At 51.2% G+C, this 26,960-nt stretch overlaps 1 protein-coding gene and 1 long non-coding RNA gene across 4 annotated transcripts in view; one reads left to right on the top strand and one right to left on the bottom strand.

Moving 5' to 3' along the window:
- Positions 1 to 2,932: 2,932 nt before the first annotated feature.
- The window catches only part of SGSM1 (small G protein signaling modulator 1), a 73,102-nt gene continuing 49,074 nt past the window's right edge, over positions 2,933 to 26,960 (top strand). For all 3 annotated transcript variants that reach the window (XR_012503720.1, XM_074356772.1, XM_074356773.1), the window contains exons 1-3: positions 2,933 to 3,025; positions 3,124 to 3,167; positions 24,773 to 24,848. Coding sequence is in view for 2 of the 3 variants with exons in the window: in XM_074356772.1 (XP_074212873.1) it covers positions 3,007 to 3,025; positions 3,124 to 3,167; positions 24,773 to 24,848 (139 nt within the window). In the remaining variant the exon portion in view is untranslated. The remainder of the gene's footprint in view (positions 3,026 to 3,123; positions 3,168 to 24,772; positions 24,849 to 26,960) is intronic.
- Positions 4,691 to 6,965, bottom strand: LOC141575818 (uncharacterized). The gene is made up of 2 exons (XR_012503721.1): positions 6,828 to 6,965; positions 4,691 to 5,401 (listed from the first exon to the last, which is right to left on the bottom strand). It is a non-coding gene; the product is annotated as an uncharacterized LOC141575818 (long non-coding RNA).

Raw genomic sequence — 26,960 nt, forward strand, 5'->3', positions numbered from 1 at the left:
ATAGAGGGCGCTAAAGGGCCACTGCCGGAGAAGCAAGCTTTTCTCACCAGTTCTGGCCGCTGCACCAATGGTCAGCAGCACAGGTATGAGGCAGAGCCTGGGGAGCATGGATCACATGATGGAATTCTGACACCCTGGGGAAGGCTTTGGGACCCAAGAAAGTTTTCTTGCTCTGGCCTCAGGGAGAGTTCAACTCTTCCCCAGCCGATCTTAGGTGGTGGCGCCCCTAGTGGTGAGTGGTCCAACTGCAACGGAGAGAGTCAAGACAGACCTCAGCAAGTCCTGCTCCCATCCATGCTTGTCTTCCTGTTGCTATTAAACCAAACATCGCTAAGTCCTTCATCTTGGAAGAAAAACTCCAGGTTTTCAAGGAAGGACCACACAGGTCACTTTCCCACGCTTAGGGTTTGGCAGGGAAGGGGAAAACTTTGGTTTTGAGAAATGTCTCCCCAGAGTGAGGCTTGGGCACCCTCCTTTTCTAAAGTGCCCCCGTTAACGTAGGGGTGCAGTCAAGGGTGAGAACCACTGGATCTATCTCTTGGGCCCAGAGGGCAGAACTGTGACTGCTGTTCGCTGGCTGTGTGAGCTTAGACAAGCCCTCTCTAGGCTTGGCCTTCTCCGCTATGACATGAAAATGGGGTGGGGGTTGGGGGGATGTTAGTAAGGTCCCTCAAGCAAAGCTGAAAGTCCTTAGCTCAGTAGGTCTCAATATATACACAATATATATATATATTGGTGGGGTGGGGTGGGGCTAACAAGCAACTGTTTCTCATTCTCTGAGCTCCTGGGGGATTCCAGACACCTGCACTGGAGATAGTCTGGTGGGTGGCAGGACTGTGATTGAGACTCCCCTCCCCCAGCAAGGAGCAGGCTGTGTGTCCCACACCAGGCCAATCAGATGCTCCTTCCCTGGGACGGGGCCTTAAATAGATGGAGCTCTCATCACCTGAGTGCTAGAGCCCTAACCACAATGTCTTTGTCGGCTGACCGTTCCCAAGGGGCTCTCTGGCCTTCCAGAGCTGCCTCAGTTTTGTCCCACTTCTGAGTCCTCCAGCCGCTCTTGGACTCTGGGAATTCCCATTATCCTTCCGGTTTTTTCCTTTCTGCCCAAGTTAGACAAATGCAGCTTCTGTGGCTTATGGTGACACTGACAAGTGGAAATGAGGGGACTCTGGATCCACAGCTGCAGAGGGAGGGCATACTCTGAGGTGTCAATACAGGGAGGCCCTTGGGGGAAGGAGGCAAATCCTTAAAATGGACTTCAAGGCCTTACAGGACCTTGGCTCACTACCATCCTCCTGTCTCATGCCATTCCAGCGGCACTGGTCTCCAGGATATTTATCGCACTCAGTGGGCACACTCCTACCTCAGGGCCTTTGCACATGCTGTTTCCTTGTATTCCCTGGAATGCTCTTCCTCCAGAAATCCCTGCAACCTATTCCTTTTCCTCTTTGCTCACATGTCACCTCCTCAGTATCAGCCTTTCTCAGCTATCCTGCTTCAAATACAAATCCCTCCCTGTCTCCTCTGTCAGCTTTATTTTTCTCCAGAAACTTCCACCATACTATATCATCTGCTTATTCATTTGTCTGTCTCCCAAGCCCACCAGGGCAGGTGTTTTGGCTGTCTTGCTCGCATCAGTATCCCCAGTACAGTCACCTGGCCCATAGTAGGTTCTCAATAAATATTTGTAGATCTGAGGTGCTTTCTGGGTGGATACAGTCAGGATCTTAGTAGAACAAGCCTTGGTCCCAAAGAACGCATTGCCTGCTTAGCCCTGGAGGTCCTGGTTGACAGGGGCCCCTACTGGGGTCCTGGCAGTACCCCACTCTCCCAATGACCTTCATATGGGGGGAGGGTACCACTTAAGGCCTAGCCTCTCCCGGATGGAGAACCAGTGTATCTCCGAACACTCTTAACAATACAGGCAGACCTCAGAAATATTACAGGTTCAGTTCCAGACCACAGCAATAAAGCAAGTCACAGGTTTTTTGGTTTCACAGTGCATGTAAAAGTTATGTTTACGCCATACTGTAGTCCATTAAGTGTGAAAGAGCACTATGTCTAAAAACAAGGTACATGCCTTCGTTTAAGGACACTTTACTGCTAAAAATGCTGACCACCCTCTAAGCCTTCAGGGAGGTTTCGATCTTTCTGCTGGTGGAGGGTTTGAAATGGTGCGAGAATTACCAAAAGGTGACACAGAGACACAGAGTGAGCAAACGCTGCTGGGAAAATGACACCAATAGACTTGCTTAATGCAAGGTTGCTACAAACCTGCAATTTTTTTTTTTTAATCTGCAAAGTTCAAGAAAATGAACCCAATTAAACGAGGTATGCCTGTAATAAAGATAATAATAATAATGGTCATAATGGTAATAGCAGTAGCACAGCTGTTTTTCATGGTTGCTGGCCTTTTTCCCTGGGTGTGTGTAAAGTGCTTTACATTCACTATCTCATTTAAGTCTCATATTGTTCCTATGAGGTGATCATATTACACCCATTTTAAAGATGAGAAAACTGAGGCTACGAGCGTGTCATGAGTAGCCACACCGTCTTCGGCCACTTGCGAGCCTGGCACGCAGCAGACGTTGAATAAATGACGCTGTCCTTCCGGTCCCTGTAAGGGGAGGTGGGACAGGTGGTACGGGGCATGGAGGGAGGGAGGTCCCTTGGGAGGGAGGTCCGCGGGCTGGATACTGGGGCCAGGGGGCGGGGGGCGGCGACGCTGTGCTTCGTCAGGGAGGGGCCTCCGCCGGGGACCCGGCGGGGCGGGGCGGCCGTGCGGGGCTGACGTCGGGCGCCGGGGCCGTCACTCGGCGCTCGCCCCGCCCCCGCCCGCCGCGGCCGCAGCCGCGGAGCCCAGCGCTCGGGAGCCGCCGCCGCCGCCGCCGCCGCCGCCGCCGCCGCCGCCGCCGCCGCCGCCGCCGCCGCCGCCGCCGCCGCCGCCGCCGCCGCCGCCGCCGCCGCCGCCGCCCGGGGACTCGGATCGCAGCGCGCGCAGCCATGGCTTCGGGGCCGGCGGGTAAGGGGGCGCGGGGCGCGGGGGCGGCGGGAGGGCGTCCCCAGCCCCTCGGCCCCTGGCCCTCGGCTGACCAGCCGCGCTCTCGTCTCGCCCCACAGAGGCAGAGACCCGACAGAGGCTGCTGCGCACCGTCAAGAAGGAGGTGGGTGCCGGGCGGGGGCGGGGCGACCCCCGGGGGCGGGGGGCCGCCGCAGCCACCGCGGGAAAGCATCTCCAAAGGAGGGGCGGCCACCTCGGGGGTGGGGCTCCCTCGGGGCTGGAGGCAGGTGAGTTTGGGGGTGGGGGAGCCTCAGGTATGGGGGGGACTCTGGATGGTTTTTTTGCTGTGTGCAGGGGAGACTGCAGCGTGAGGGCCCTCCAGATGGGGGGCACACCTGGATAGGCCCAGGTAGGACCCCCTCTTGTGGAGGAGCCGGTGGGTGGGTCTCACCAAGGTGAGACAAACACCTGGGGTCCTGGACGGGGCTGCAGCAGGAGGACAAGACTTAAAGAAGAGGAGAGAGATTCACTTTAGGAAAATAAAGCCTCCCGCCAACCCCCTCCCCTAAATTCTCAGTCCTTGGAGCCACCCCCCAGGAGCCAGGGGACTCCCTCCCTGAGACTCCCAGGTCGGCGGGTTACTCCATTTGTGGGCGTGTGCCCGAGTGCCCCTGGCAGGCAGGGCCCTCTGACCCCCAGTCCCGCCCCACCTTGGCAGGAGGGTGAGAATCAGACGGGGTTCAGCTGCCCTTCTGACCCTTCACTCTCCCTGGGGTGAGACATGAGCCCAGTCTAGTCTTTAGAGTTCATAGCTCATGGCTTCTTGCAGAGCGGGAGACGCCAAGGCAGTGGGTGCCTGGGGTAGCATTTGGATGCCAGGACTGTGTGTGCGTGTGTGCTGCGTGTGTACGCGCAGGCACATGCCTGTGTGGGTGATGACATGTGAGTGCGTTTCTGAGAATGTCTGTGTCTCTGCCTGGAGATATCTAAGTGTCTCTCTCTCTGTGTCCATGTCTCTGTGTGTCTTGTCTGTGTTTCTCGTGTTTCTGATCATGATGTGTGTGAAGCAGGAATCTGTGTGAATGAGTGAGGCTGCAACTGTGTGTGTGACGTGGGGTGTGTGAGTGTGTGTGTCACTGTGTGTATCGCCCACCTCCTATCACCCCCCCCCACCTGGGACCCCATCGCTGCCAAGCTTGCATCACCTCTGCATCTTGAGTGCTCAGACCAGGAGTGGCCACAGACCTCGGGGGCGGGCTTGATCCTGTGTCGGTTGGGGGTGTCAGTATCTGGTGACAGCGCTGACCACCAAGAAGCCCCTCCCCGCATGGTGGCAGATAGCCACCAAGGGCAGCCTGGAGGCTGAGACCTGTTGCTGCCCCTCCCCCGTCAGGCAGCGTGGGCGAGTGTCTGTGTGTGTGTGTCTCTGTGTGTGACATATTCTATTGTTGTTTTAAGAAAGCAGCTCCAGGTGGGTTGCACATTCTAGCATTTCTGAATAAAGAGACAGGATACATGGAATTCCTCGGAGAGGCCCAGAACTTTTCAGCTCAGGCCTCTTGTAGAGACCCCTCTGGGGACCCAAAGAAAGCTCTTTCTAGACTCTCTTTCCACCAAAACCTACACATTCTGATGACGAGGGGAGAGTGTGTCTAGACACCCCCACCCCCACCAAAAGCCTTCAGGTTAAAAACCTACAGTCTTTTTATTCATTTGTTTAATCAAACCTAGCTGTAATACGTGCTTCCCAGATGGTTTTACCTGGCGTGGCTGCGTTTTGAAGGAAGTGGTCGGCTGGTTCAGCTGGGGCGGGTGGGGTACAGGCAGAAGAGCATATGAGCCGGGCATCTTCGAGTGCGTGCTTCCTGCCTCTGGGCAGGCAGGTCTCCGGCTGGGCCCTTGGTCTCAGTGCTGCCACCAGCTCCCTCAGTGCCCTGGAAACTTCCTTCCCCTTTCAGAGAGTCAGTTTCCGGAGAGGGAAGCATTGGTCCAGTGTCCTTGGAGGTCCCATCCATGCCAGTCTAGCTTGGGGTATTGGCCGGGCCGTGGGGGACACTTTCCCCTGGGCGGCCAGTGGTCTGGGGCTGCATCCTCTCTCCTGGGAGCAGCTGAGTTTGGGGCTTGGGATGAGCTTTCTGCCTGGCTCGAGGCCAAGGCCATGTCCTGGTCAGAGGGACCTCTTGGCATCCTGCTTGGTACCTGTGGGGGTCAGGGCAGGGGGCGGTGGGCAGGGGCAGAACCTTGCAAGTTTGGGCAAAGGATCTCAAGTGCCCATTGCCCCCCATCTACAATCAGAAGGCAGGACAGACGAGCAGTAGCGAGTTGGTGGCTGTTAGTAAACGTTGCATTTCTTGGGGCGGGTGCTTCCACTTCCCAGAGCCTGCTGTGTGCCGTGTCCTGTGTGCACAGTAATTTTATGAGGTGAGTGAGGTTGTCCCCATTGTACTGACAAGGAAACAGGCTTAGAGAAGAGGAAGGAGTTCCTCGAGAGCACACAGCCCAGAAGGAACTTACCCCCAGCCCCTTGTGACCCCCAGCCCTGTCTGACGTTGGAGCCAGGTTCTTACCCCCTACGTCACACACATACCCATCCACATCGACACAGCGCCTCAGTCTTGGCAGCTGTGAGCAGTATAATTTCCATCATACAGATGAGAAAACTGGCCTGAGAGAGTGAGTGATGTTTCAAGGGCACAGAACCAGTGAAGGGGAACAGTCTTCTGTCCGTGAGCTCCGTGTTCAGCATGGGTGTCCCCCAAGGGCATGGGGACAAATCCATGCCCCCCCCACAAAGCAGACCTCTTCTCTTCTTTCCGCCTCCTGCCCACCTCTCTGCGGGAGCACCTCCAGTGGAATGGTGAAGGGGAGCTCTTTACCTAGAAATCTGGGAGTGAGCTCAGGTCTTCCTTCTCTCCACCCTCTGGGGTCAGAGCCACATCCCTGCCTGTCGCGGCCTCGCCCAGAGGCACCTCCCATCCTTCTTTCTGGAAGGAGTGGCTTTTGTAGATAAGCCAGGCATTTCTGCAAGCTTTGCCTGAGCCACTGAAGCCACAAAGGCCCGCAGAAGCTTTGGGGCTGGAAGCTCTGGTGCTGACTTGGGGAGCCAGGAAGAGCCAGCACCATGCAGCGGGTTAAGAAAGAGCTTTGGGCTCAGCCAGAGCTGGGTTCAGACCCCAGTGCATTTATTTACTGAGGATTATCTGTGGCCCAGACACTTAGCTGGGATCTGTGGATACAGCGGTGAACAGGATGGGCCCTGCCCTCTGGGGGCTGACCTTCCAGGACAGTGGACAGACCTTGACAGACATCCCAAGTGTAATTAAAAGGATAATTGCAGGCTGTCTTCCGAGGTCTGAAGGAGAGGCCCTTGGCACCACAAGAACACCTAACGGAGAGATGTAACCGCACGCAGGTGGCTCAGGAAGACTTCCCGGAGGAGGTGACATGTAAGACGAGTGAAGGATGAGGAGGCTTTTTAGGTGAAGATAGGAGGTAGCAAGAGACAGAGTAAAGCTGTTCTGGCAGAAGGAACTGCACATGTAAAGACGGTGGCTGGAGGGAGCACCATGCACTTGAGGAATGGGAGGACTCAGAAGTGGCTGGAGTTCAGCAAGAAAGGAGAGCAGTGCGGCCTGCAGAGAGGGGCAGAGCATGTGGTCCTATCCTAAAAGTAAGAGGAAAGGAATGGGGAGGACATGAGGAAAATGGGAAAAGAGGGTGAAATTTATTGCTCGTCAGTGGCACAATCTTGGACCAGCATCTGTTTTACATTCACAAGTGTCTGGGGTTCAGTTTATTCATATTAAGGGTGAAAATTACTCACCTGTCAGTATAAACCATGTGAAAGCACCCATCGCGTCAGCCCGAGCTTCTCCGGGGCAGGCAGGGGTCTTGTTTTTCTGTCTCCCCAGCGCCATCCGAGGGAAAGCTGTAAATGGGGTGGCCTCGGCATAACTCCCTCCAGTTAAATCCACCGACTCTATTTTGGCCCCTTCCTGGCTTGCTTTGCCCTCCCCTCCTTTCCCCTCCCCACCTCCACCCCTTAATTTTGTTTTGGTTCCCAGAGCAGCAGGGACTGGCTTCCTGTTGCCATGACGACTGCCATTAAAGGAGCGGGCCACGTGACATGAGTTGATAAGGGAAGCAAAGTGACTAACTGCCTAGTTTTCCTGCCCCTGGGAGGCTGGGCCTGGGAGGCCTCTTAATTGGAGGGGAGAAGGCAGAGGCTTGTGGGCGGGAGGAGAGGCCTGGGAAGGAGGCAGGTGGGGTGAGGGGGGTGCTGGACAGGAAGCTGTGTTCCTCTCTGCACCCAGGAGCTGGTGGTGTAAGAACTGTCCTGGAGAGCCGCCGCCACAGCTGCTGAGCTTCCCAGCCCCTGAGTAGGGGGTCCGTGTTAGGGGAGGGGGTGGGCATGCTAAGAAGGTTGGAGGGAGTCTGTTACTACTGGGATCCTGTGGTGGCGTCACTCCGTCCCAGTGGCCCTTAATGAAGGAGGGGGGACAATTTTGCCTCCCAGGAAGGAGCTGGTGACTTGATGGCCACAGCATCCTTTGTTCACTGATACGGCAGGCAATATTTTTCTTTCACCGAGGGGGGGCAATTTTGCCTCCCAGGTAGGATTGTCAGATAACATACAGGTCCCACAGTTAAATCCAAATTTTAGATAAACAGCGAATAATTTTTTTTTTTTTTTTAGAATAAGTGTATATTGCTAAATCTGGCAGCCCTAACCCTGGGGACATGTGGCTACGTCTGGAGACATGTTTGGTTGTCACAGCTGGGGGCGCTGCTGGCACCTAGTGGGAGACCAGGTGCTGTTCAGCTTCCTGCAGAGCGTGGGATGGTCCCTGCCACAGAGAGGTATCCAGCCCAGGTGGCCCTGCTTTGCTCAGTGCTCCCCAAATGCCACCTCCTTCACGCTTCACGACAGCCTTAACACAGAGAATAATCACCTCCTTCACTTCATAGAAGAGGAACAGGAGGCACAGAGATATTAAGCAGCCGGCTTTCAGGTCACACAGTGAGTCTGTGGGGAAGCCAGGATTCACATCCCACTTTGTCAGGATCTAAAGGGTGGCTGCACGTTCCCCAAGTCACGGAGAGCAGAGCATAGGGAGCTCCAAGCTTAGCAGGATCCCTGGAAGCGCAGCTTGGGGTCAGACTGTGCAGGGGAAGGAGCTGAGGCTGGAAAGGTCCTTTAGTCCTGGCTAGTGCAGGGCTGTGAGTTCCAGGCTCCCATCAGAAGGTGGGGAGTTCTAGAAAATGCATGAGCAGCGGAGGCTCTTGGAGCTGGACTTCAGGAAGTTCCAGCTGACAGCAGGTGCCAGAGTGGGCTCTCTGCCAGTTCTTGGAAGAAAACTTCCTCTTGCCTTGCCTTCTTTCCTTCTCTCGACTGAAAAAAAATGCACATCCTGTAAGTTGAGAGTTTTATGTTTTATTCGTTGGATTTTCTGAGGACTCAAGCACAAGAAATGGCCTCTCAGATCGCTCTAGGAGACTGTGCCAAAGAGGTAGGGGAGGGGCCAGGATATATAGGAGCTTTTGCAACAAAGGCCAGGTAGTCAGAACATGAAACTATTACTGTTAATTAAAGAAAACCGGGGGAAGGGTATAGCTCAGCAGTGGAGCACATGCTTAGTGTGCAGGAGGTCCCAGGTTCAGTCCCCAGTGCCTGCATTAAAAATTTTTAAAGTTTTTAAAAATAATAAAATTATTTTTAAAAAACAAAATAAAACCAGATATGTCAAGTTAGGGAATTTAGCACTTTTCTACGTGTGAGAAGGTGCACAAGTCTGGGCTCATTGAAGTCATTCCTTTGATGTGCACCCAGCTCTCTAGGGCCAGTGTCCTGTCCTTCCACATCCTGAGTTCCCTCAGGGGACACCATTGGGGGTGGCAGCAGAGGCCCGGCTGCCTGCCTGTCTCCATCCTGAGTTCCCCCTGCTCACTGTCCGGGGTGGCAGTGGTGGTGGCTTATGACTTGATGGTCGCAGCATCCTTTGTTTACCAAGATGGCAGGCAATATTTTTCATTCACACTTCCTTCCACAAATATTTATTGAGTATCTGCCATGTGCTAGGCACGGTTGCAGGAACTGCGGATTGAAAAGTGACCAAAGCAACGTTTCCCTGCTCACATCCCAGGCTCTCTTGAAGCATACGGTCTAGCTGGGGGACAGACAGAGAAACAGTAAATGTGTATTAAAAGTGACCAGTGCTATAAGGAAAAGGAAGCTGGAAAGGTGGTGGAGGGTGGTGGGAAGGGCCCTCCGGACGGGAGATTCAGGGATGGCCTCTCTGACACTGAGTCAAGTGACACTGAGCAGAGACCGGCCTGGCAGACACCTGCGGGAAGGGTGTTCCTGGCAGAGGGAACAGCGTATGCAAAGGCCTTGGGTGGGTAACAGCGAGGAGGCCAGTGAGACTGGAGCAGAGTGAAGAATGGAGGAGGAGGAGGTGGGGTCAGAGGAGGAACGGGAAGCCGATCGTGCACAGCTTGTGGCCCTCAGTGGGAAGCTTTGGCTTTTACTCTGAGTGAGCTGGGAGCCTTGGGGGACTATTTTGAGCATGGGAAAGGGCAGAGCATGAACTCACCTATGTTGTGGCTGCAGGACGGGCAATACCTGGAGGGGACGAATGAGAATACACAGTCTTTAAGCAAGAGAAGGAACTCCTATCTTGCTCTTTCTGAGCGTTCCGTTCCTGGGCTGGAAACCCTGCTGGGCCAAGTGGAGGTTCTGAAAATGAGTGCCGAGCGAATGAACGAAAGGAGAAGTCCTGGGGGGGATATTTTGGGGTTCTCTGATGCTTGCAGGGTTGGCTTACATCAGTTCGTCTGTGTCGTGTTTTCGGGCTTATGACGGCAGAAATCCTCATGAATAATGCAGCTGTCACTGCACACGGTCCATTCTGATGCTGGTTACAGATGTCTGGCAGCGCTGCTTCAGGAGCCTTGGAGACTGATGGGCGTGGGTTTGATGTGAGGAGGGTGACAGCAGGGGCCCTGGCTTTCCTGCTTAGCGATGTCTCCCGCACAGTCTGGCTGGGTCCCCCTGCGGTAGCCTCCTGAGGGGCTCCGGGAGAGGGTGGTGGCATTTGCTGCTGGTTGGCAGGTAGGAAAGGGCATTTCTGCCCGAGGGCAGTTGTTGGTTGCAGAGCCCAGCATGGGAGGTGAGGGACAGCCAACTCCTCATCCCAACTCTGCCCCTAACAGCCGCGGCCTCCTACTGGTCCCTTCTCCCTGTCTCATTCTCCTGGTTTCTAAGTGGGCCAGGTTGGGCAGCTCTGGAATCCTAAGAACCTCGAGCCATCTAATGTGGCCGGCATCACTTAACAATAGCCAAGCCTTCCCCATGTTTCCTCTACTCGGAATTTGCCAAGTGTGTATTTAAGACTTAATAAAACTCAGTAGCTGGTAAGACTTTGGGGAGCCTTCACTCAAGGAAAACAAGGGCTCAACTAAAGCCATTCTCATGGGATAAAGTAGTTTTTAGACAACACGTACTGAGCATTTTATATGGATGACCTCATAGAATTATCTCGATGTCCCTATGAAGTGGATAAAATATTCTCCCTTAAAGAGAAGGAGATCAAAGCACAGAGATGACAGGTAACTCCCCTAAGGTCACAGCGATGGTCAGTGGTGCGGCTGGGGGTGCTTCTCTGGCCTGAGCCTCCTCGTGTATCAGACAGCACAGGTATCGCCCACTGCAGAGCAGCGCTGTTACCCCATCACAGCGTTCACGGAGGGACCAGGCCCAGGGCTCGCCCCACCCAGAGAAGAGTGAGATAGAACTCATTCACAGGAGAACATTTTTGCCATCCTTTCTGGTCACATGTGAACTTGCAGACGCCCTCCGAGTAGGATCTTGCTCTCCCTGGATAAGCCTGGGGCCAGGGGGTGGGGGCTGCTGTGGCCACCGGAGCAGTGCTCCAGACCAGGAAGGGGTGTATTTGGGGGATCCAGAGGGATGGAGCCCTTGAGTGGGAGTCAGGAAGGCCGAGTCTCGACGGACGGCATCCATCCCAGGGTGGGAGGTTGGAGCTTCCCTCTGGGTCTGGATGCTCTTTGGCCCCGTGGAGGTCATCCCTCAGCCTCAGGAGGTCATAACCCTTGTGGGCCTGCCGGCCCTGCGGCTTACCCGCTGTGCGCCCCTGGGTGAGGCTGAGCTCCCATGGGAGGTGGTGTAGCCTTCTTTCTCTTAGTGGTACAAGAAGATAGGTGTGGAATAGATTTTTGTGCTTTTCTTTTGCAGAATCTTTAAGGAACTCACGTTCTGGGTGTTTGTAAAGGGCAGTAACGGGTCCTTTTGCAGTAGCCTCCATACAAAAGTCAGATAATGGAAGCCCTAAGCGATCAAGAGACTTGGTGATACTTTGGGCCTTCAATGAATTCTTCTCTAATTGTTGTTTAGTGAATTATGTCAAAATGGAAAGTTAGAATTAGAACAGCTATCATTTTTCTTTTTTTATTCTTTTTTTGAGAAATAAAAACATCTTTACCACTATTTACAATAGCCAAGACATGGAAACAGCCTAAATGTCCATCAACAGATGACTGGATAAAGAAGATGTGGTATATTTATACAATGGAATACTGTTCAGCCATAAAAACTGACAACATAATGCCATTTACCACTGCCATTTATTAAATACTGCTCTAAATGCTTTCCTCTGTCTCATTTAATCCACAAAGTAGTCTATCTATAGAGTAGGTACAGATAGCCGTTTGTCTTTACTGATGAGGATTTTGAAGCTCAGAGAAGTCAAGACACTGGACCAAGGTCACACAGCTGAGAAGCAGCGGAGCAGAGTATTTTTGCCAGCTCCATCCATTTCGAGTTGGATAATAACTTGCTAACAAAAATAGTTAAAACAGTAAATAAATATATCAATATAAAGCTAAAAGGGAAAGAGAAGCTAAGAAATGGATTTAGTGGTTCAAGGATGTGAGAATCTTGGAGTGATGCAGATTCAGGTACAGCTGTATCCAGGGGTTCCAATGATGTTGTCAGGACCCTGTCTCTCTCCATCTCTCTGTGCTGCTTTTCTCCGTGTTAGCTGTATGCTCTGTCTCTCTCTATGGGAAGGTAGAATGTTGCCCAGCTGCTCTTGGGGCACAATCTGCCAGCTTGGCATCCACAGAAGCAGAGCTTCTGCTTCCCCATGGTTCTTAGCAGAAGTCTTAGGATTAGATCTCATCAGACCAGCGTGGGTCACATGCTCCTTTTGCGCCCATCGCTGTGGGATGGATTTCTCTGATTGGTCAATCCTGGACGGGCAGCGAAGTGTGGAATCAGCCCTGAGATTCCACACTTTGCTGGGAGAGTAAGGGAGAGGACCCAGAGGAGAGTCAAGGTGAAATGACCAGACGGGGAGATGGAAACCAGGCCGGCAAGGCACAGACGTGCACCTCGACAGCCTGAGGGCGCTGCGTTTGGAGCTCAGCCCCTAACAGGGAAGTGGCCACTCTGGTGTTCCACGCTGGGCTGTGATCCCAAGTGCTGCCTGGGGACCTACTGTGTGCCACGTGTCTGCCGGATCAGGGATCTCTACTCAGGGGCATGCAAAACCCTGAAATTGTACAAACGCTTTGTACTTGCAGTATAGACAGAGTATCCTCCGTTATCAGTACCTGCAAAGGATCCACAAGCCAAGTACCCAAATACGGTAGAGAACCGCCCTGCAAGGTGCTAGGTGCAAAGATGAACACAGCTAGTTTCCTGACCTCCGCGTGCTCCGAAATGAAACAGTGTCTCCGATTTTCTAACCCACTGAGCCTTCTAATAACAATAATAACCCCTAATAATAATTAATCATAGTTAGCATTTATTGGGCACCTACTGTATTCCAGACCTGCACTGTCCAATGTGGGCCACTAGTGACCTGTGCCTGTTTACATTTAAATGGAGTAAAATTAAATTAAATTTAAAGATCTAGTTTGTCAACCTCACTAGCCACGTTGCAAGCACTCAGCCACCCCCCATGGGCTAGTGATACCACAATGCGGGGAAGAGCGTTTCCAGAAAGCCCTGTTGTGCTCTACATGTTGTGCTAAGTGTTTTATATCCATTAACATATTTAAGCTTAAAAAAGAGACCTCAGAGGGGTAGGTCCTATTTATTATCCCATTTTACAGATGAGTGCATTGAAGCACAGAGGAAGTGAAGTGACTTGCCGAGGTCACAGAGCTGCTAAGAACCAGGATGCTAACCCAGTCCTTAGACAGTATCCTACCGCTCTCCTCCCAAGGTTGGCTGGAGGTGGTCAGTCCATTTTCTGGCTGCCTCTGTGGGTGTTTTGAGCAACCATCTGGGAATTCCGTTTCTTACTTGCCTGCAGCGGCTCAGGCGCCCAAAGTTGGGGCACCCTTCCAGAGAATCTAGGCACCTCCCGTAGTCCCTGAGGCCCGTGGGTCTGCAGAAACGGGGCGTGTTGCCAGGGGAGCCGCCACATGCAGTGGGCAGAGCACCCGGGAGAAAGCTGGCCGGGGTCCAGGGTGTGGGCAGGGGATGTGAGACGCGCGGACCAATTTCCCTGGGAGCAGTCCTCCGTCTCCATCAGCGGCTGTGCCTGGGAGTATTGACCTGAGGGACCTTGTGGCCAAGAGACCCTTAGGTCAACACTCTCAGAATCACTGGGGAGACTCATTATTAAGGGGCAACTGTACCTGGCAGCGATGACGGGCCCGTTGGTGGGAACCCCACTCTCTGCCCAGGGACACCCCTGCTTCCAGGCATTGGCAGGCTGACCAGTCTGGTCCTCCTGCTCTTAGGAAACAATGCCTGGTGCCTATTTATAGCACATCAGTAAACGATTAACTGGGGCTGGACTGGTAGCTGCCACCACCGGCCAAAGGCATTTGCTTCTCCTGAAAGTGTCACAGCTGCGTTTAGGGGATTCAGAGGGCAGGACTGGAGAGAGAGTTTTCTAACCCTCTAAAGATCCACAGGCTACCGCTTTATCATGTATTTCTTTATCTGCTCACTCCCGTCACTGGGTGCGACTGTGGAAGGACACTCCCGCGGCTTTGGCTGCCTCACCTGAGAGGATGTGGAGGGCTGGGTGGAAGGATGTGGGCCGGAGGGTGGGACAGGTCAGTCCTGGAACTGGGAGTCAGAGGGAGCCCAGCAAGTGCGGCTTTGATCCAGCCCCAGTGGTCGCTGCGGTCCTAGTGCCGGACCCCTTCAGACCCCTGCTCTCCGCAGCCCCAAAGCCCCCTGCAGGCCACCCAGGCTGAGGGCACCAGTGAGTCCCTTTGAGAGGAAACCCTTAGCTCCAAAGCTTGGACCCCTGCCAATATCCTCCAATGAGCGGCAGAGTGAGAAAAGGATTTTTTTTTAAAAGATGGCTTTTTTAGATCAGTTTTAGGTTCACAGTAAAAATGAAGGGGGAAGTATAGAGTTCCTATACACGCCAACCCACACGCATGCACAGCCTCCCCCGCTCTGGGCCCCCCACCAGAGTGGGACATTTGTGACATTGGATGAGCCAACCTTGACACATCGTTATCTCCCTAAGTCCGTAGTTCACATTACGGTTCATTCTTGATGTTGTGCATCCCGGGTGTTGACAGATGCATATGGATCGATCATTATAGTAGCACAGGGAACACTTTCACTGCCCTAACCGTCTTCTGTGCGCTGCCTGTTCATCCCTCCCTGCCCCCGACCCCTGACAACCACCAGTCTTTTTATTGTCTCCATAGTTTTACCTTTTCTAGAATGTCACACTGTTGGAGTCGTATTTCAGCTTGGACGTTTCTTTTTGTGACTATGATTCTTCTTTGGGAACCGATGTGTGGCAGAGAGAGGGAACTAAGAGGTGCCAGGAGTGCTGGGATGTTGGAAAAATGGAAATAGTAGCAATGATACCTCTGTTTTTGTCAGTCTTTGGGCTCGTGTAAGTAAAGCACCCACCCAGCTTGTGGGAAGCGTCTGTAGGCGTCAGTTGAATGAATGAATGAAACTACTGTGTGCCAGGCTCGGTGCAGGGCAGATAGTCATGGGTTTGAATCCCTGCCCCGCCGTTTGAAAAACCTTGTGCCCTTGGGAAGTCATTTAATCTCACCGAGATGCAGTTTCCTCGTCCACAAAATGGGGACAGTAATTGTACCCATTTCTCCAACTTAACATGACAATTTGATGAGATAAACCCCCTAAGCACGGTGCCAGGCACACAGTGAGCGCTTTATAAATAAATGCTGCTTGCTCTTATGTGAAACAGATGCATAAAGCATGCACCACGTGGCTGCTCTTGTATTTAACACTTTATATTGAGTTGTCGGAGCTTTTTATATGTAGTTTGGCTATTAACCCCTTATCGACCATATCATTTGCGAATATTTTCTCTCGTTCCGTTGGTTGTCTTCTGGTTTTGTTGACAGTTTCTCTTGCTGTGCAAAAGCAAGAGAATTGGGTCCCATTTGTTTATTTTTCCTTTTATTTCTTTTGCCTTAGAGACAGATCCAAAAAATATTGCTAAGAAATATACTGTCTTATGCCTGTGAGGCAATATTATATCTAAATCAAATACTAATACTAACATCACCCATTTTATGGATAGGAATGCTGAGGCTCAGAGAAAGGACATGATTTGCCCGAGATCATGCATGCAAGAGCTGGGATCTGAATCCTGGAAGTCTGATTCCAGAACCCAGTGCTCATGGCTGTGCAGTTTCTCTAGGAGCTGGGAAAGGGGCAGCACATCAACTGGAGGGGGTCTCAAGAGGGAGTGAGGAGAAGGTCGCATTACCTGGGTCTGGAACATTGGGTGGTTTTTCCAGAGCTGGAGGTGGACGTAGGAGTGGGTGGGGCTGTCGGGTGGCGGGGACTGCAGAGGCAAAGGTCAGGTGGTGGGGATCACATGGGCCACACAGAAGGAACGCTCATGTGGCTGGAGCTCCAGACTGCAGGAAAGGAAGGGGCAGGACTCAGCAGGAAAGGAAGGTGGGGCCACACCATGGGAGCAGCTTGCAGCCCCAATGTCTGTCTGTGTCTGTGCTTTGGAGATTCCCAAAATATTCCTGTCCCCTCCTCGTCCACCACCCATCAGCCCTGTTCCAATCTCTCCCAGCTGTCACCTCCCGCGTGCCTCGCCCATAACAAATTAAAAAATACAAAGCGGCTAGCTATTTCCGTGTTTGTGCTTTCCCCTGCCACACTGTCTGTACATCTGTTCCTTCTTTTAAGCTCCAAGGTGCCTCTGGGAGGGTGGTGGGAGGGGTGGTTGCAGGAGAAAATTTTTTCCCTCTGCTTTGGAGTTGGAGAATCTGAAGCCCAGAGAGTTCATTTCTATACTTCAAATCTTGAGCATCACCTCCTCCTGGAAGCCCTCCTTGACCTCCCCACCCACCCAGTTTCCTTGTTATCTGTTCTCATAGAACCAAGTTCACTGCAGAGAATGGTCTCGCTTTGTCGTTATTTACCCATTGTTGTGATTTAGTTAATGTCTTTCCACTTCACTAGACTGTGACCTACATGAGGACGGGGGCTTTATCTGCTTGCCTCCTGGTGCTGGACACATAAGAGGTGCTTCCTGAATGTTGAGTGGATGAGTGATAGTTTCAGTTCATGTCATACGTGCTGGGAAGGCAGGTGTTAGCAGAACATGGAAGAGGCACACTTATCCCTGCTTGAGGTCTGGAGAGTCCAGGAAGGCTCCCAGGAGGAGGCGACACCTGGGCTGAAGCCTGAATTGCAGTTAGCCAGCTGGAGCATGCATGGAGGGGCACCTGACAGAAGGCACTACGTAGGCAAAGGCACAGAGGTGAGCTCTTTGTGCCGCCTTTGGTGACCTGTATCCAAAGGTTCCAGAAGGCAAGCCTGGAGATACTGGCCTTCAAAGGCATCTGTATCTTGTTCTCAGCATCCCGGGTGCCAGCCCATCCTCCGCTTACCTGCCTCACCCCAGTGGTTGTCGACGGGGCCTTTGAGTCACCCCCCTTTGCTCCCCACTATCTCCACATGCTAAGAGTTATTTTTAAAGCCACCTCAAGGGCCCTCCAGGCATCCTAACTTAACTGCCCTCTCCACTGTGAGTTTCTTGCAGACGTAAGAGGCGGGCTGCCTGGGGGCCTCTGGCTCATAAATGGATGCTGCCTCAGCGTTACTCACTCACCTGCACTCCCAGGCACCTGCCCCTACGTGGGGCGGGGGTGCTGGCAGGTGGCCGCTCAGGTGATGTGGGTGATGTTTATTTAGGCCTCCTGTGTGCCATGGGCACCGCGCTGGCTGCTGTAACCCGGGGGTCCCTGTGGGCCAAATGTAGCCTGTTTATGTACTTCCCTTTAGCTGAGAGTGCTTTTTGCATTCCAAAGGGTTGTAAAAACAAGAGACTGTGACTTAGGCTGTGGCCTGAAAATAGGTATGCCAGGTTTAGCAAATAAAAATTCAGAATGCCCAATTAAGTTTGAATTTTAGGGAAACAAGTAGTCTTTTAGTAAAAGTATGCACTGTGCACTATTTGGGACGTACTTATACCAAAATATATATACACACACGTACACACACACACACACACACATATACGCACATATATATGTTTCTTATTTATCTGAAATTTAGATTTTCCTGGGCATCCTGTATTTCCTGGGCATCCATCTGGCAGCCCTATTCCAAAGCCTGAAATGTGTGCTGTCTGACTCTGCAGAAGCAGTTTGCCAACCCCAGCCTTACACACATGGCGAATGAGACCAGGCGTCAGAGGGGCTTAGGGCACTGCCTGGAACCCAGCTCAGCAGCATCGGCTGCTGGCATTTGGGTAACTAATCCAATCAGAGTGATCACCACATATGTACTAAGCACCGACTGGTTTTCCAGGCACTGTCCTGGGGGCTCACGGTTTACTTGGGAGAGACGGACGGTAAAGGGATAAACCCACAGGTGTGTAGTGACAGTCTGGTCGTGGTGAGTTCTAAGGTGGCATGAACGAGGCTCGATTTTCGACAGGGTGGATCTGAGCACCGCGCATGTTTTGTCCTTGGAATCCTCACATAGCAGCCCTGGGAGGTGGTACGGGTACCATCCCCATTTCACAGATGAGGAAACTGAGGCCCAGGGTCCCCCAGCTAACTTTGACCCAGGCCTAGTGGCTCCCAAGCTCATGTTCTTACATCACAGAAGTGTGTTCCTTCATCTGGTGCCCTGTGTGTGCTGGGCCCTGTTTGAGCCCCTGCCCCCCAACACACACACACACTGGCCTGTATTTTCCATAGTCCTTACAACAGCCCTGCATTCCGGGCCATGTGATTCCCATCCCATCCGGGGCTCTTCGTGGACGGGCAGGGAGGAGTAGCGAGTTCGTTTGGAACCTGGCAGGTTTCAAGGAGGGGACCCGGGCGTGAGCAGGTGGCGGGTGCTAGGAGGAGCGAGAAGGAGCTCCCCCTTCCAGCTTTGCAGGTCGGCCGGATTTCCCTGCCTCCCTCCAGGGCTTAATCCTCCTTTTATGCTGTTTCAATATTTGCAGGTGGAGGGAGGGTGGGATGGCAGGAGGGCGGGGCATGTTTCTGTGTGGTTGCAGGGTGGGGCCGGAGGTGGGGTGGGGCAGGCACTCAGAGGCCTGAGGTGGAGGGCGGGGAGGGTTGGGGCTGGGTCGCAGCTGGAAGAGGCTGGGGTTGGTGACCAGAGCTGAAGGGCCACCTAGCAATCGCCCGTTCAACCAACCGTCACAAATAGCCAGGCAGTGACTGACAGTCACTGTCATCTCAAGAATCACTGTCATTTGTAGAATCCCTACCGAGTGCCAGGCACCATCTCCATGATCTCATTCAAGCCTCATGTTGCCCCCATTTTACAGATGGGGAGACACATCCAGCGTCATGCGTGTAGTGAGTGGCGAAGGATCTGACCCCAGGGCAGTGTCTCCACCTCCCAGGCTCTTAGCCTCTCTCAGTGGCCTCCTGACATCCTGTCCTTAGAGCTGATAAGCTGGTTCCAAAAGGAGTGAGTTCCCCATCGTTGGAGGAATGCAAGCAGATGTTGGAGGACTCCTTAGAACGGATGCTGGAGAGGGATCAAAGCTTCTTGTCCATGGTGACCTTTGAGGTCCCCCTGCCCCTGGAAGGTCCCCACAGTGGGATGTGGTTGGCAGAGACACATCCAGGAGACCCAGGTCTTCTGCCTCCTAGTACAGTGCCTCTTTCCATCCCTAAGTTGGGAGACTGAGGACTCCCTCCTCACAGGTTTCTCACCACATTGGGATTGCAGAGGGCTGAGCCAGGACTGGGCAGGGCTGGAGGCAGGGCTCCAGGTCAGGCTGTCAGACAAATCTGGGCTCAAGTCCTGGCTGTGTGACCTTTAGGCAAATGGTATAAACCCTCTTGTGTCCATCTTTAAAATGGGAATAATAATGTTCTTGTGAGAACTAAATAAGGCATTCTATGCAAAGTCCCTGGCACTCAGTAGTTATTCTCTTTAATAACAAAAGCAGAACAACAGAACCAAGGAGAGTAACAGAAGCGTTTGTTCACAACGGCCTCTGGCTTTTGCAGAATAACAGTTTCTTAGAACAAAGGGCATGAGTCTGAATCCTGCCGCCTCTGCATGACCTGGGGCAGGTGGTCTAATCTGTGTGTGCATCAGTTTCTCCTTCTGTAAAATGGGAATAGTTTGGGCATTTGCCTCATTAAGGTTGTTGTTCTTACAAATGGTCCCCAGAACCTAGTGATTACTCAAACGAAATGAGCAGTGCGCTTCAGCATCGCAAAGCTCCTGCCCTGCGCTAGCCCTGCCTGCCCATTTGCCGATAACATCACATGTAATCCTCCGCATAGCCCTGCAGGGGAATCAGTTCCACTTTACAGATGGCGAAACTGAGGTGCCAGCAGGGGTGAGGCTTGGCCGAGCTCACACAGGACATGAGTGGCCAAGCTGGGACGGGAAGGCAGGTAGGTCTGTGTCCTCAGAGTGGCACCAACCACAGTCACTGTCTCTGTGCTTCTTAAATGGGGCATGATTCCTGGGTGAGAGCTTAGAAGCTCACAGAGGCCACAAGGAGCCCAGGATGCACACTGATGACTCCCACTGTCTCCAAACCAACCCGTGGTCATTCACATCTGTCTGCCTCCAAGGCAGGACCAAGTTCAAGCCCGTGTATGGCAGCCTGAGAGGGGGGATGGTGGTTGAGCTGAATTTTGGAGGCCTTCTGAGGCTGCCTGGCCCTCTTCCCCCGCCCACAGTGCTGAGCTGTCCCCGGGGATGGCCTCCCCCCTCGCAGGAGTGGGCAGCAGCCTCTTTCTTCCTGTGGCGAGACCGTGTGCCCTCTTCTGCAGGACGCGCAGTGATCCTCCAGGGGAGGCTGGCACGGCATTGCCCTTTAATTTCCTCTCCTGGCTTCAGGCTGTCAGCCTGTTATTAACTTCTGGGGAGACGTTCCAGCTCACAGCTGGGCGCCAGCGGAAGTGAGGAGGAGTCCTCATGTCACAGAACCTCTCCATCAGGCTGAGACCGTCCTCAGTGCTGCATTTGCCTCCTCCTCCACCACCCATCCTGCCCCAGGTCCATCCCCATGATGAGGCCTGGAGCCAGACAGCCACGGACTCCCTCTACAGCCAGCTTCCCGGCTGTGTGACCTCAAGAGCGGGCTTACCCTCTCTGAGTCTCAGGAGCCACTGCTGTAAGCAGACAGCCTTCTGCAAGCCTGTTTGTGTCAACCTCCCAAATTCATCTATTGAAAGCCTGACTTGCAATGGGATGCTCTCACGAGGTGGGAACCCTGATTTAAAGCCAGTCTGTCAGAAGCGCAGGTGATAACCTGAGATTTGCAATTGGCACCAACTTCAGGTGTCTTACAATGGTGGTAAAATACACAGAGCAGAATATTTCCATCCTTAACTATTTTTAAGTTCAGTGGTGTGAAGTATGTTCACCTTGTCCTGTAGCCAATATCCAGAACTCGTTTTATCTTGCAAAACTGAACCTCTGTACCAATTAAGCACTAACTCCCCACGGTGCCTTCCCCTCCACAGCCTCTGGCAATCCCGTTCCACTTTCTCTGTGCATTTGACTACTCTAGATACCTCGTAAAAGTGGAATCCTACGGATCTGTCTCTTTGTTACTGGCTTATTTCACTTACTGTGATGTGCTCAAAGGTTCATCCATGTTGTGGCATGTGTCAGAATTTCCTTCCTTTTCAAGGCTGAATAATATTCCATTGTATGTATATACTATGATGTATTTATCCACTCATCCACCAGTGGACCCTTGGGTTGTTTCCACCTTTTGGCTGTTACGAATAATGCTGCTATGAACATGGAAACCTCTGTATGTGTAATATCTAAATATAAGATCATGTCATCTGGGAAAGGAGATAATTTTATTCTTCCTTTCCAATTTGCATCCTTCTTCTTTCTTTTCTTGCCTGATTTATCTCGCTAAGACTTCCACTGCTGTGTTAAATAGAAGAGGTAAAAGTGGGCATCTTTATCTTGTTTCTGAACTTAGAGGAAAAGATTTTTAATCTTTCACCGTTGAGTATGATGGTAGCTCTGGGCTTTTCATATTCAAGCATACCTTGGAGCTGATGCAGGTTTGCTTCTAGACCACCTCAGTAAAGCAAATATCACAATAAAATCAGTCACGTGAATTTTTTTTTGTTTCCCAGTGCATAAAAGTTATGTTGACACTATACTGTAGTCTGTTAACTGTGCAATAGCATTATATCTAAACAAACAAACAAACAAACAAACAATGTGTATACCTTAATTTAAAAACTCTTTATTGCTCAAAAATGCCAATCATCATATGGCAACTCAGGGTTACCACCAACCTTCAATTTGTGAGAAGCACAATAATTGGAAAGCGCAATAAAACAAGTTATATCTGTGTGACCTTTATTATGCTAAAGTAGTTTCCTTCCGTTCTAGTTTGTTCAGTTTTTTTTTTAATCATGAAACAATGTTGAATTTTGTCAAATGCTTTTTTCTGCATCAACTGAGATGATCATGTGGTGGTTTTTCTTTGTTATGTCAATGTAGTGCTACATTGATTGATTTTTTTGTGTGTGTATGTTGAACCAACCTTGCACTCCAGTGTTAGACTCCACTTCGGCAAGGTGTATAATCCTTTTGAAATGCTGCTGAGGCCTGTCTGCTAGTGTTTTGACGGGGATGTTACTGTCTGTATTTGTTGGAGATGTTGATGTGTGGTTTTTGTGTGGTGCTTTTGTCTGGCTTTGGTTTCAAAGTAATGCTTGCTTCATACAGTGAGTTTGAAAGTGCTCTCTCCTCTTTGATTTTTTTGGGAAGAGTTTGAGGAGAATTAGTCTAATTCTCTGTTAAGCGTTTTGTAAAACTCACCATTGACGCCATCTGGCTCTGACTTTTCTTTGTTGGGAGGTTTTAGATTACAATTCAATCTCCTTGCTACACTTAACAAGTCTACTCAGATTTTGATAAATGTGTGTTTTAGGGATTTATCCATTTACTTTAGGTTATCCACCCTATTGGTATACAGTTGTTCATAAGATTCTTTTATAATCCTCTTTATTTCTGTGGCATCAGTTTTAATGTCCCTTCTTTCAATTCTGATTTCAGTTTTTTGCATCTTCTCTCCTTTTTTCTTAGTCCATCCAGCTTAAAGGCTTTTCAATTATGTTGGTTGTTTGAACTGACTCTTCCTTTTGTTAATTTTTTCTATTGTTTTTCTGTTCTCTTGTTTCTCTCTAACCTTGATTTCTCTCTGCTCCCTTTGGATTTAGTTTGTTGTTCTTTCACAGCTCCATAAGATGTAAAGTGAGATTGTTGATTTGGGATCTTTCTTCTCTTAACTTGAGCATCTTCAATTACAAATTTCCCTCTTAGCGCTGCTTCCATTGCATCCCATAAATGTTTGCATGTTGTGTTTTCATTTCCTCCTGTCTCAAGATATTTGCTATTTTTTCCTTGTAGTTTCTTCTTTGACTCATTGGTTGTTTAAGAATGTGTTTTGAATTTCCATTTATTTCTGGATTTCCCAGTTTCCCTTCTGCTGTTGATTTCTAGCTTCACTCCATTGTGATTGGAAAAGATACTTTGATTTCAGTCTTTTAAAATGTTTTCAGACTTGCTTTGTGTCCAATATATAATCTAATCTGAAGACTGTTCCATATACACTTGAGAAAGTATGTATTCTGCTGTTGCTGGATGGATAGTTCTGTATGTCTGTTGGGTCCAGTTGGTCTATAATGTTGTTCAAGTCCTCTGTTTCCTTTTCTGTCTGGTTGTTCTATTGACTTACCTTCTAACAAGATCCTTCTGGATGTGTTAAGACAGCCTTGAGGAGGTAGATGCAGGGATCTCAGTGAGAGATTAGTGTTAATCCAGGAGAGATGTGACTTGGATCAGGGTCACCAGCATCCCCGGTGCTGGTGGAGGGGATGAGAAATGGTTGGACTCTAGGTATATTTTGACAACAAAGCCAAAGGAGTCAGTTAAGTGACTTTTAGAAGTTGCCAGGGAAAGGAATTTGCCCAGGGTCCTGCAACTAGTGACTGAGCCGGGATTTGAACCCAGATCTGTCTGCCCATGCTGTCTTAGCTCTTGATTCACCACTGTGCTTCTCTGAAAGTAACCCTGAGCAAGCCTCCTTGACACCCACCCCCCTGCTTCCCTGATAGTCCACTGTCTCCACTGCCATGTGTTTGTCCGGAGAGCGTAGCCAGGGATGCTCTGGGTTCTGTCTTACCCTCCAGGAGAGATGTCACTTGGATCAGAAGGAAGAGGGAGAGGGGCACTGAGAGCCTGAGACTGTGCTCAGACGGACGCATGGATGTGCTGGCCTGGCTGAGTCTGCGTGGGCTGCAGAGCAGCCAGAAGTGGCATACGGGCCCATCGATGGGGGTAGATTGAAGACCCCCCTGTCACAGCCCTAGTGATGGAAAGCTGGAGCCAGTCTTTGAGATCATCTCTTCTGACCTCCTTACCCTCAAAGTGGGCAAACTGAGGCCCTAGAGAGGAGAAACGCTTTGCTAAAGTACCACGGTGACCCCAGGCACTGGGGAGGCCTGGAGTCCAGCAAAGCAGAAGGCCGTTCAAGCCACCAGAGGGTCATGTCCACGAGCAGAAGCTTGGCTGCCCTTTCAGCATCATGTCCCCTGCGCCTGGCACATCGTGGGTACTCAGGAAATACTTGTTGACTGAGTGAGCATGGTAGGAAAAGCACACAGCCTGGGGAGTCAGACCCAGCTTGGGTTCTGGCTCTACTCGGCCACTCTACCTTTCTGGGGGAGTTTCTACACATTGCTGAGCCTCTGTTTCCCAAAGTAAGATCACAAATCCAGCTGGCAGGTACCTGAGCAGGGATTTGAACCGGAGTCTCCCAGATTCCAGGGCTGATTTTTCATACTCTGCCTTCCTGATTTTTTTAATGTACCCATTTCATTCATTCATCCATCCACTTAGAAGATGCTTCTGGAGACCTACTATGCACCAGGCACTATTCCAAGCTCCATAGGTACAGCAGTGAACAAGGCAGACAAGACCCTCCCCTTGGGGAAATTATATTCTGGAAGATAGAGACAGACGGTAAACAAATAAACAAATAGGACAGGAAATACTCTGAAGGAACCGTAATAGGAGTGGATGGAGTTGGAGGTGGATGCCTTAGCTTATATGATCAGGGAAGGGGATGACATTTTCGGTGTGACACTGGGCAAAGAGCCTGGAAAATTAATTCAGTTCACTGTGAAGTGTGGGGCTATCAGAGACAGGGGTGGGTGATGCAGCCCAGCCCTTCGGGGTGTCTGCACCCCGGGTGGATCAGGGTCTCCCCGTGTGGCTGCCCTGTCTTCCAGGTGAAGCAGATCATGGAGGAGGCCGTCACACGCAAGTTTGTCCACGAAGACAGCAGCCACATCATCTCCTTCTGTGGTGAGTCAGGGGCCCGCGGATGTGAACAGCGGCTCCTTCCTCTGTGGGCCACCTCGGGGATGTGGCGTCTTTAGGCAAAGGCTCTCACCGTCATTCTTTTGCTTTATAACTGCGAAGTTATTTTCGGATTCCAGAGGGATCCCGTGAGGGAAATTGGAAATAGAGAAAGGCTGAGAGACGAAATTAAGGATGACGTTGGCGCCCCGTGGAGAGGTGATCACGGTTAACACGGAGGCATGCCTTCCCTCCCGGGGGCTTTGTTCATGCCAGCCCCACCCCAAGCAACCGGGGTCTTGCATTTGAGGGATGGGTTCCACATCCTTTCCTTGCCCAGGTAAAGGGAGAGGATGGATGAGGACTTTAAAAAATAATACAAAAATCAAGAGCCATGGTCGCAGCCCAAGGGATCGCGTGCAGCTGGTTCAGCAAAGGCGTCAGGCCAGCAGTTGAGTGCGTGACTCAGCTTCGCTCCCTGAACCAGCAAGGCTCACAAGGTCCCAGAAATAACCGCGCTGCCAGGTTCCTTCTGTACTTTCACAATGGCCAGAGACACGTGTCTCGCGTGCCCCTGAAGTCAGGATTCAGCGCTTAAGCAGTGTGTACGCATACATGGGAAGGTTTCTTCCTTTCTCCCGGAAAACCTTTTTAATTTCATGATTGGAGTGGCTCATAACGAAGGACATGCTGTGTTGCCCCTCTCATGGTCTTGGCCCAGTGGAGGGGCCCATCAGCTTCCGTCCAGATGGCTGGGGACCGAGTGCTCACCGTGACCTGGGAAACCAATGACGTCCGCTCAGCCCCGTGGCAGCCCTGATCTGTTCACACCCCACCTCTGCCACTTCTTTGTTGAGTGACCTTGGGCAAGATTGTACTTTTTTAAAGTGAGATACATTTATTTAAATATAAATAAGTATATTTACATATATATTTAAATATATATGCCCACAAGCACACATACATATGTATATGGGAATCTATATCTATATGTATTTATGTAAACTAGGTATATATCTCCAGCCTTCTTTTTTCTCCTGGGCATTTTTATTTGCAAATTAATAATATGCATGTCTCTTTCAATACTTGCTAGCCTGTTGACCAATTAAAGACTTAGAAGACTAGAGAGTGATAAAAATCATGATCATTCTCTAACTCCGATCAAAGTTGGGGGGTGAGAGAAATCTACCGGCCCTAGACGAAGTCTGCAGGGCGTCCCTGAGGTTTCTCTTACCTATCGGTCCTTTTGAACCAAGCCGGAATGGATCATGAACTTGTTCAATATAAACAAATGACAAGTCCTGGGCGTGTAAGCAAAAATGAAGATATTTCAGAGATCCTCATCCAGAATGTTTTAAATCCATGGGCAGATGGGATAAATGAGGACAGTCATTCAGAGCCAAGTCATTGCAATAATAACAACAATGACGACAAGAAAAGACAAGCAATTAGACGAAAATGTCTTGATATTTCTCCTTGCACGTGGCCTGCCCTTGGCCAGGCTCTCAACTCTGGGAGTGCTGGTGTCCTCATCTGTGAAATGAGTGACTCGCTTCCTAGGTTTTGCCACAGGGATCAGGTAGAGTAAATCTTAGCGCTGACCTGACACCCAGCAGATTCCCCATAAGGAGTAGCTCTTATTATAAACTCAGCATTTTCCCGTAAACATTGATGATGCTCTCAGTGTACACCAGAGTGAGCTCCTAGTCTGCCATGTAAGACAGAACGTGAGAAGGTACTTAATTGCAGGCTGCTGGAAGTACCAGATAGACGATCAGAATGGCCTACACAGGGTCTGTTTCCCAGAAGGGACCGCTGAGGCCCAGAGAGGAAAAGTGATTTGCCTGAGGTCACACAGCAATTTAGTGACAGAGCCCAGGCTACAATGAGGTCTCCTGTTTGGGGAGGACTGGGCAGGGCCTCCAGGGGAAACGCAGAAATGGGAAGATATGACTGAATCCCGTCTTCAAAGGTCCTTTGTGGGGACACAGGCGGGGTGAGCATACCTGGGGCTCTGACCTGGGTGTGAGTGCCAGCTCCATCACATACTTGCTGGGTGGCTGTGGCCAACTCTGTTTCCCTCTGGAAGCCTCAGCTTCCGCATATGAAAATTGGGGA

This window comes from Camelus bactrianus, chromosome 32 (assembly GCF_048773025.1).
Source record: "Camelus bactrianus isolate YW-2024 breed Bactrian camel chromosome 32, ASM4877302v1, whole genome shotgun sequence".
Lineage (NCBI taxonomy): Eukaryota > Metazoa > Chordata > Mammalia > Artiodactyla > Camelidae > Camelus > Camelus bactrianus.